A 9,794-nucleotide genomic window follows, 5' to 3' on the forward strand; every position below is an offset into this window, starting at 1 on the left:
TAAGGACAAATGAGATTAGGTCATTTCCCACCCCATGGTGTCCTCCAGCCCCTGGCCCTTCCCCCCAGCCCCCTCTGCTGATCCCCCCAATGTCCCTGTGACGGGGGGGGGGTTCTTGGTTTTTCTGTATGTTCCAGGGGGTTGCAGGCTGAGGGGGTGGGACTCAGGGTCCCTGGGGGTTGCTGGTTTAACGAGGGGGGGGAGGGAAGTTGGGACCCCGGCCGATGGCTGGAGAATGGAGACCCCAGCGACTGGTGACTCGGAGACCCAGCTCAGGAGTCGCAGCTGGTTCTGGCCATTGGGGGACAATGGGCTGCGGGGAGAGGGGCCCAGGGACCTGACCAGCCAGCTCCGGCCAGAGGAGGGGAGAGGGGGCCCAGGCCACCCCGGTTACCCGGAGAGAAGCCAATGGACAGAGGCGGTTGGGGCCGGGGGTAGCAGATGCCCAGCTGGGAGTGGGGGGTAGGGGCTGGAGAGGGGGAGCAGGCAGAGGCCCCTGGATGCAGGGGGACTGGGATGTGCTGGCTGGGGGAGGCCAGGCCGGGGGCAGGGAGTTTCCTGTGCTGGGGTCAGATGCTCAATAAACCCTCTGGGCTAGTGAACGGGGCGGGGGGGATTATCCCCTTGGGGGGCCCAGAGCGAGGGGACTCCCTGAGTGGGGGGCCCACGGCAGAGACAGACGTGCTGAGGCTCAGAGAGGTGCGGCTCCAGGAGGTGGAGGGGCCTGACCCCAAGGGACAGTGGCCCCCCGAGAAGGGCTGGTGCACTGAAGGGGGCTCCCCCCACAGGGCCAGGAGTGGGCATGATCTGTGAGTGACAGTCCCCCACTGATCCCCCCCCAGCCCCTTGTCGCTGGGCGGTTTGGGTATCGGCTTCTTGGCCAAGGGCAGCCAGCCCACGGCGGCCGCGCGGGCAAAGGGCAGCCAGGTAGCCACGCCGGCCGCCATGGTGGCCAGGCACGGGGGTCGCCAAGGCAGGGAGGGAGCGTCAGGTCGGAACGGGGAAGGCGCCAAAGCCGGAGGTGCCCGGGCAGTGGCCTTGGGACCCAGGAGATGGGGCACTGGCGGGAGTGGGGGTCGTCTCCAAACTTGGATGTGTCGAAGGGAGGTGCCGGAGGAGAAGCAGCCCCCCACTGATCCCCCCCTGGCCCCATGCCCTCCAACCAGACACCACCCCCAGGCACTGCCGGCAGGAAGCAGCCCCCACTGATCCCCCCCTGTGCCCTGCCCCCAGCACCCCCCCAGCACTGCCGGGGAGAGCAGCCCCCACTGATTCCCCCCCTGGCCCCCTGCCCCCCAGCACCCCCCCCAGCACTGCCGGGCGGAGAGAGCAGCCCCTGACTGATCCCCCCTGCCCCTGCCCCCCAGCACCCCCCCAGCACTGGCCGGGAGGAGAGCAGCCCCCCACTGATCCCCCCTGGCCCATGCCCCTCCAGCACCCCCCGCACTGCCGGAGGAGAGCAGCCCCACTGATCCCCTCCCGGCCACTGCCCTCCCAGCACATGCGGAGGAGAGCAGCCCCCAGCTGATCTCCCCCTGCCCCCTGCCCCCTAGCACCCCCCCAGCAAACTGCCGGAGGAGAGTGCAGCCCCACTGATTCTCCCCTGGCCCCCCCCCAGCCGCCGGCAGGAGAGCAAGCCACACTAACCAGGCCCCCCACCTGAGCAGCAGCCGAGGCGGGCACTGCAAGCGCCCACCATCTTTATTGTCTCCGTAATTAACCGCGGGTCACGTCACAACAACACCTAAATGCCCCCGAGGGGGGGGAGGAAAGTGCATGTCAGAACATCTCACAGCCCCCCCCCCCCGTAGAGCTGGACGGGACACAAGAACCTGGCCCCCTTTGCGGGCGGGGCTGTACTGGTACCCTGCGGTGGAGACGGGGGCAGGAAAGGGGGTTCAGAGCAAGCCCAGAAGCAGAGCATTGATGGGTAGAGGAGCCAAGACCCCATGGGGAAACTCAGAGAGAGGATGGACGGCGGTTGCCCCCCCCTCCCGACCCGCAGCCCCTGCTTAGCCCGCCCTGCCCCCCCCTCCCTCCCGACCCGCAGCCCCCTGCTTACCAGCCCCGGCCCCCCCAGCAGTGAGTTAGCTCTGCCCCCCCCTCCGCTCCCGACCCGCAGCCCCCTGCTAGCCCGGCCCTTGCCCCCCCCAGCTCTGCTCCCCCCCCCCCCACCCTCCTCCTCCGGGCCCCCCCTCCTCGACCCGCAGCCCCCCCCTGCTAGCCCGGCCCTGCCCCCCATGCCCTCCCGACCCAGCTGCTGCCCCTCTGCCCCCATGCTACGCCTTAGAGCCCTCCTGGACGTAGGCGAACCCGGCCTAGAGAGACTGCCCCCCCAGCGTCTGCCCCCCCCCCGTCCCTCCGACCCGCGCAGCCCTTTGCTAGCCCGGCCCTGCCCCCCATCCCTCCGACCCGCAGCCCCCCTGCTAGCCCAGCCCTGCCCCGCTCCGATCGCAGCTCTGGCCCCCCTCCTCCTGCCCGCGACCCCGACCGCAGCCCCTGCTAGAGCCGGCCTGCCCCCCCATCCCCTCCTAAATCCCTCCTCCCTTCGACCCGCAGCCCCTGCTAGCCCGACCTGCCCCCCCAGCTCTGCCCCCCCTCCTCCCGACCCGCACCCCTTGCTTGGATGGTGAGATCCCCGGGGGGATCGTGATCTCCTGCGGAGAGTTCGCTGGTCCCATGTGCAGGGGAAGGAAAGCAATGGGGCTGGTGTGTCCCCTGGGAGCCAGCTCCATGCTCAGTGGGTGTGAATGGACTTGCGGTGTTGCAGGAAATGCCTCTGCAGCGAGTGCTCCAGCCAGACGTGGCCATGCTGGGTTAAACAGCAATGTAGTGATGGGAACTAAACCGCCTACGCGCCCCAGGGACTGCGGGGCAGCACCTTGCCACAGTTCTGCTGATGCCTCTCAATCCCGACTCACAGCCCCCTGCTAGCCCTGCCCTGGATCCCCCCACAGCTCTGCCAATGCCCCTCAATCCCAACCCACAGCCCCTTGCCAGCCCAGCCCTGGGTCCCTCATACCCTCCCAAGCTCTGTCAGTGTCCCTCAAACCCGACCAGCAGCCCCCTGCTAGCCCAGCCCTACCCTCCCAGCTCTGCCGGTGCCCCTCACTCCCGACCCGCAGCCCCCTGCTAGCCTGGCCCTGCTGCCCCCATCCCTCCCGAACCACAGATGCCCCCCACACCCTGCTGGTGCCCCTCACTCCTGACCCCCCCCTTTCCCCTCACAAGGGCCCTGGGGAATTGGGCTGCAGTTCCCCCTCCTGCCAATGGAGGCAGCACCATGAAATCTTGCCTCTTTCCCCTGCTTCTTAAAGGGCCAGTTACCCACCCCCCATATCCCCCCAGCACAGGGTGAAGGCCGGGGGGGAGCGTGACATGAAGCTGACGAGGGGTGGGAGAAGGTGGGGGCAGGAGAAGGTGGGGGCAGGGATGCAGAGTATGGGTGGGGTGGGTAGTGATGGTAGGGAAGGGAGCCTAGGGGGGCAGCACCCCCTGCCAGTTGGGAGGGGCTAAGGGCAGATGGGGGCAGAGCTTGGGGGGGAAGGGAGATAATTACCCATTACCAGAGCTGGGGGTGGGGTGCAGGTGCCCCCCGGGAGGGGAGGAGCAGACAGGACAGAGCGCAGGGCAGGGGGGTATAGTTACCCATTACTGGAGCTGGGGGGATGGGAGGGGCTGGGGACAGACCTAGAGGGGTAATTACCCATTGACAGAGCTGGGGGGCAGAGCTAGGGGGCAGGGGCCATCCGAGGGGTTATAGTTCCCACCCCCCAAGTAGTATCCACGGGGCGGGTGGGGGGAATGGGGGAAAGCTGCTGGCTGGGCAGGGGGGCAGCGGTTGAAGCAAGAGCATGGGGGGCCCTGGGAAGAGGCAGGCCCTGCCCCCTGGCGCAGTGCACGGGGGTGTCAGGGGGGGTCGGCGCCGTTGGGGGTGGGCAGGGGGAGGGGGGCACACTCCTTGCTCAGCCGCACGATCTCCTGGGATAGGACCTCCAGGTGCTGCAAGAGAGGAGAGAGAGGGGTGAGGGCAGAGAACCCAGGCGTCCGAGCGCCCCCCCCCCCCCGGCCCCGCCCTCACCTTCTGCAGGTGCATGTTCTTGGTGAGCTGCTCCTCCAGCATGTTCTGCAGCTTCTTGTTCATCTCCCGCAGGTTGTCGTCGCCCGGCTTCACCAGGTCCCGCAGGACGCTGCCCAGGCCACCGCGCTCCAGGGGCCCGTGGGGGGCTGACACATCTGGGGGGACGGGGGGGACGGTGAGCCCCCGCAATGCAGCCCCCCTAGCGAGCCCCCATAACACGCTCAGGAGGCAGCTGGCCCCAGGCAACCAGCTGGGAACAGACGGCGACCCACCCCTAGGCAGGGGGCAGTGAGCCAGAAAGAACGAACCCAGGCTTCCTGCCCCTCCCGCCCTAACCACCTCCTCTGACTACCAGCCCCCACTCCCCTCCCAGAGCCGGGAGAGAACCCAGGAGTCCTGGCTCCCAGCCCCCCCGCCATTCTTCAGTTTTTGGGGCTAGGAGTCCTGGCTCCTAGGTTCTCTCCCGGCTCTGGAAGTGAACCGGAGGCTGGTGGGTTAGAGCGGGTGGGGTGGGGGGGCTGGGAGCCAGGACTCCTGGGTCCACCCCGCGCAGGGCAGGGCAATGACAGAGGAAGGGAAGCGGGGGAGGTATTTTTAGCCTTCATAAAACATTCAAGGCCGGAGCTGGTGGCTGCCGAGCCGAGGGGAGCACGACCTCGCAGCAGTTATTTATACCCAGGCCAAGCGCCAGAGCTGCCCGCACCCCCAGCTCCCCGCCCTGCCCCAGAGATGGCTACATCTCCTCACCGGGGGGGCTGTCCTGGGTGCCGTTGTGCGCGGCTACTCCCCAGCCACCCCGCCCCAGAGATGGCTGCATCTCCTCGTAGGCATGGCTAGGCAAATGCTAGCCTGAGCCCGGGGCTGAGAGTGGAGGGTGCAGCCCTAGCCCCTGCCGAGGACAGACGCTGATCTAACTTTGGGGCCCTGGGCAAATGCTGGGCTAGCCAAGTCCCCCACCCCCCACCACAGCACCCCCCAGCACCCAGCCCTGCCCGCCAGGGGAGAGGGCCCAGCCCCCCATTCCCGGGGCTGCCCCGTGTTCCAGGGAGCTGCTCTCACCCCACTTCGCGGGGGATGCGGCGCCAGCTCTGAGCCAGGCTGGCTGGATTCCCAAAGCCACCTCTGGGCCAAGGTGACCCAGGGGGGAGCGGGAGGGGAAGCGCCCGGCTGACCTTGAGGAGCTGCGGGACAGGAACAGTTCCTGGGTGCAGGGAACAAGACACAGGGCCTTTTCCCTGTAGGGGATGCCAGCCCCAAATTGTCCCATGGCAGGGGGGCGGCTGGCTCAGGGGGGCTTCGCTCTCCTTCCAGAGCAACAGAAGTGACTTGGAGAAAAGGAACAGGCCCTGGGGACCTAGGAACAGCCGCACAGAACACTGCCCGAGGCGCCTCGCTCAGTGCCGACATGCAGCCACCTCTGGGGCAGGGAACAGCCGCACAGAACACTGCCCGGGGCGCCTCGCTCAGTGCTGACATGCAGCCACCTTTGGGGCGGGGAACAGCCGCACAGAACATCGCCCGGGGCAACTCGCTCAGGATGGGGGGCGGGGGGTATGCAGTGGCCAGACCAAAGGCTGCTCAAGCCCGGTGTCCTGTCTGCCGCCAAAGGCTTCCCCCCAACTCAGCCCTGCTAGTGCCCCTCACTCCCGCCCCGCTGCCCCTGCCCAGCCCCCACTCAGCCCAGCCCGGTGCCCCTCACTCCCGCCCTGCTGGTGCCCCCTCACTCCCGCCCCGCTGCCCTTGCCCAGCCCTGGGCTTCCCCCCAACCCAGCCCTGCTGGTGCCCCTCACTCCCGCCCCGCGGCCCCTGCCCAGCGCGCCTCACTCCCAACCCACAGCCCCCCGCTAGTCCAGCCCTGCCCCTCACTCCTGCCCCGCTGTCCCCCTACACCTGAACTCACCCAGGGGGAGTGGGTGAGGCTTTTCCCAGCATGCCATGCAACAGGACTCCCCCCTAGAACGTCTGGGACGCCTGCTGATGAATCCAACCCCGTGGGACAAGGAGCAACCCCCCCGTGCCCCCTCCTGGACACTGGGGTTCTCACCAATGCGACTGTCCATGACGTAGGTCTCAATAATGGCACTTTTCCGGCACAGATCCGCCGCCATCGAGGAGCTGCTCACTTCCAGGTGCTTCACCTGTGGGGGCAGGTCAGAGCGTGAGACATCGCCCCCCACTCCTGCCCCAGCACCCCCAGCCCAGTGCCCCCCACTCCTGCCGCACAGTCCCCCAGCCTGCCCAGCGCCCCTTGCTCCTACCCCGCAGCCCCCCCGGCCCACCCAGCAACCCCATTTCCCCCCCCCCCTCCACAGGGTGGGGCTGGTACCTTTTCCTCCAGCATCCACTTCTCCTGCTGCGTCTCTGCCAGGCGCTGGAACAGCTCCGAGATCTCCTCGTCCGACAGGTCCGCAGGGCGCTGGGACTGGGGGCTCCCCGTGTTGGACTGGGGGGGGATTTGCAAAGGAGGCAGGGCATAGTAAGTGGGGAGGGGAGGAGCTCAGGCATGGGGGAGGGGCTAGCAGCAGAGGCCACGCCCCCTAGAAAGGGAGGGAGTAGGAAGGAGCATCATGCAGCTAAGAGCCAGAAGAGGAGGTCCCGCCTCTTTAGGAGGAAGGGGAAAGGAACATGGGGCGTGGCTTGATACACAAGAAGCCCCACCCCTCACCTTGGTGCTGCCGGGCCCAGACCCCTCCTTCATGGCCTCCCGGTAGCTGAAGGACGAGATGCTGCTGCTGTCGCCCGTCTGCACCCGGCAGGGGGAGCTCATCTCGGCCAGGACCAGCTCCTCGAGCCCTGCGGAGACAGGGCATGGGACCAGGAGTCCAGGCTCCCCCCACCCCCCAAAACCATCTGTTTGCAACAGCCTAGCAGGAGCTCCCCCCTGAAACCAAATGCCAGCTGACTCAGCCCCCTCCTCCCGCCCCCAATTCCCTACCAGTGAGGGAATAATTCACAGCCCAAATGGGGTGGGGGCTGCAATGCTGCATGGGGCCAGCAAGGCCGGTGCTGAGATGCAGCCAGCTCTGGGGTGGGGCAGCTGGGGAACAGCCACATATAACACTGCAGGGGATTGGCGTGTCTGTCTACAGAGATTGGGATTTGTTCTCCCCTCCCAGCACCCGGAGAATTGCACTGCAACGTGCACAGGTGGGGGGGAGCTGGTGAGTGGGAGAGACGCAGAAACGGGCATGGAGCCCGGGGCTGGTTCCCAGCAAGCCAAAGAAGCTGCTGGAAATAGTCTGACCGTGAGGGGGGCCCCCCTCCGAGATCCAAATCCAGCCCTGAGCCTGCTGCAGTCAGGGAGTGACTCCAGATTAGCCCCCCCAAGAGCCCCCAGTTACCGACACTACCAGGAGTCGGCCTCCTGGGAATTCGCCTTGGGGTTTCCTGACGGCAGCGGGTGAAGCACAGGGGCCTCATGCCCATGGGGAGACAGGAGCCAACGCCGCCCCATGTTTAACCCACTGGGGCAGACGCCTCCAGTGCCAGGATGCATCTGGCTCTGGAGGGGGCCAGCGGAGAAACAGCCGCACAAGGACACCAATGCTGAGACTCTCACGGAGCCGGGGAGAGAACCCAGGAGTCCTGGCTCCCAGCCCCCCTGCTCTAACCACCAGACCCCACTCCCCTCCCAGAGCTGGGGAGAGAACCCAGGAGTCCTGGCTCCCAGCCCCCCTGCTCTAACCACCAGCCCCCACTCCCCTCCCAGAGCTGGGCAGACAACCCAGGAGTCCTGGCTCCCAGCCCCCCGGCACTGGGGGACAGAAGTTGAGGCGCTCGTTAAGCCAGGTGACAGTTATTCTGTGAGAGATGAAGGCTCTGAGCTCCAGATAAATATGTTTCCTTTCAACTTGTTTGTTTGCCATGGGAATTAATATTTCAGGCCCAGAACCGTATTTAATAGTCCAGCTGCCCGCGGCAGCGAGGCCGGCATGGAAACGGCACACACTTGTCATTAATATTTGATCTCCACTTAGCCACCAGTCAAAACACACCTTCTCTGGGGCACTCCTTGCATCCCTACCCGCTCGAAAGCTTGCTGAGTTCTTGGCCTTCTGGGCCATCCTGCAGCGAGGAGTTCCGCAGGCTCATCCTCTGAAACTGCCCCTCCCCCTCTGTGAAGCCTTGGCTGACTGGAGAATGGTGGGGCAGCCCCCTAATGGTGGAAGGGGGAACATCGCCCCCTACAGGCCACAGCCTAAGATCACTGCACATTCTCTGTGCAGCTGGTCCCCAGCTGCCCCGCCCCAGAGATGGCTGCATGTCAGTACCAGATGAGCCAAACTTGTGCAAAGGAGCTTGGGAAGGGACTGGAGATTGAGGGCTAGGTCCCATGTCCTGTTCCCTGCCCACCTGGCCAGCTAGTCCCTGGTGCCAAATGGGGTGGGGGGCCCAGTGTCCCATCCCCGCTCACCCGTCCGTGTCTTGCTGTTGGTCAGGATCTCCTGCAGTCGCTCCTGCAGCTTATCCGCCCGCTTCCGCTCCAGCTGCAGCTGCCGCTTCAAGTCTTTGAGCTACGGAGAAGGGGGGCAGAGCATTGAAAGGGCCGGTGGGCCCACAGTGCAGCCCTGTGCTGGGCAGGGGGAAGCAGAGAGCGCGCTGCTGTGCAACCCCGTCTCCCCTCTGCATGGGGTCGGGGGGGGGGCTCCATGACTGCAGTGCATCGAGCTGCGTCACAGCAAGGGGAGTGCCCAGGTTCTGTCCCAGCTTGGGGGGTAGCGGGGGAGAGCGTGGGGATCAGGACTCCTGGGTTCCTTCGGCAGGGCTGGAGTGGGTCGGGACTCGGGGGCCACTCACGGCAGCGCTGCCTTTCTTCTCCAGGATGCGCTGGCCGTCCACCGTGTCCTTCACCTCCTGTCAGAGACGAGACTGCGTCAGTTTCCACCCCAGCTCCATCCCAGCCCACCCTGGGGGGCCCTGGGCCGGAGGGAACCTGGGCTCCCCCTCACCTGTCTGAGGCGGCTGATCGTGCCCACGTGCTCGTCCCGGGAGCTCTCGGCCGCCTGCAGCTGCTCCCTGGCAGCGTCCATCTCCTGGTCCTTTAGCTGAGAGGAGGGACACAAGCAGCCAGGGGTTAAAGGGCTGCCTGTCCCACAGAACATGCAGCCACCTCTGGGGAACTGCCATGTGTAACACCCCAGCGGGAGGCTCCGCAGCTTGGAGACACAGCCGCCCCTGGGACAAGGCAGCTGCCAGTCGTACCTTCAGCTCGGCCACGTGCTGCTCCTTGCACACTCGAAGCGTCTCTTCATGGTCCCGTTGGTGCTTTTCAATCAGCTCCTGCAACACAAGAGACGGACGGAGTGAGAACAGCCGGGGATATGGGGGGTGGGACCCGGGGCCTCTCTCACCTCCGCTTCCTTGAGCCGCCGCTCGAACCAGCCTTTGGCCCCGTCCATGGACTGGATTTGCAGGCGCAGCTCCTCCACCGTCTGCTGTGAGCTCTCCAGCTCCCGGGTCCGGGCCTGCGGCGCGGGGAGAGAGGCACGATCACCGCCTGCCCTCACAGTGAGGGGCCGGGGGCTTCAGAGAGGCAGGGCTAGCGTAACCCCACCCAGCTGGGGCAGAGCCCACGGGGCTGAGATGCAGCCAGCTCTGGGGCAGAGCAGCTGGGGAACAGCCACACATAACGCCCCATGGGCAGAGCAGACCAGCTGGAACAGCTATGTGTAAAAGTTCTGGCCCCCAGAGGTGCCCCCCCCCCCGGCTCCCT

At 66.5% G+C, this 9,794-nt stretch overlaps 1 protein-coding gene across 1 annotated transcript in view; it reads right to left on the reverse strand.

Moving 5' to 3' along the window:
- Positions 1-3,835: 3,835 nt before the first annotated feature.
- Positions 3,836-9,794, reverse strand: part of GRIPAP1 (GRIP1 associated protein 1) — a 27,617-nt gene continuing 21,658 nt past the window's right edge. Inside the window, 10 exon segments of the mRNA XM_075071300.1 lie at positions 3,836-4,002; positions 4,082-4,236; positions 6,126-6,219; positions 6,408-6,524; positions 6,747-6,874; positions 8,496-8,595; positions 8,879-8,935; positions 9,031-9,126; positions 9,284-9,361; positions 9,433-9,546. Of these exon segments, the coding sequence (XP_074927401.1) occupies positions 3,910-4,002; positions 4,082-4,236; positions 6,126-6,219; positions 6,408-6,524; positions 6,747-6,874; positions 8,496-8,595; positions 8,879-8,935; positions 9,031-9,126; positions 9,284-9,361; positions 9,433-9,546 (1,032 nt within the window). The 3' untranslated portion in view covers positions 3,836-3,909.

This window comes from Chelonoidis abingdonii, chromosome 11 (genome assembly GCF_003597395.2).
Source record: "Chelonoidis abingdonii isolate Lonesome George chromosome 11, CheloAbing_2.0, whole genome shotgun sequence".
Lineage (NCBI taxonomy): Eukaryota > Metazoa > Chordata > Testudines > Testudinidae > Chelonoidis > Chelonoidis abingdonii.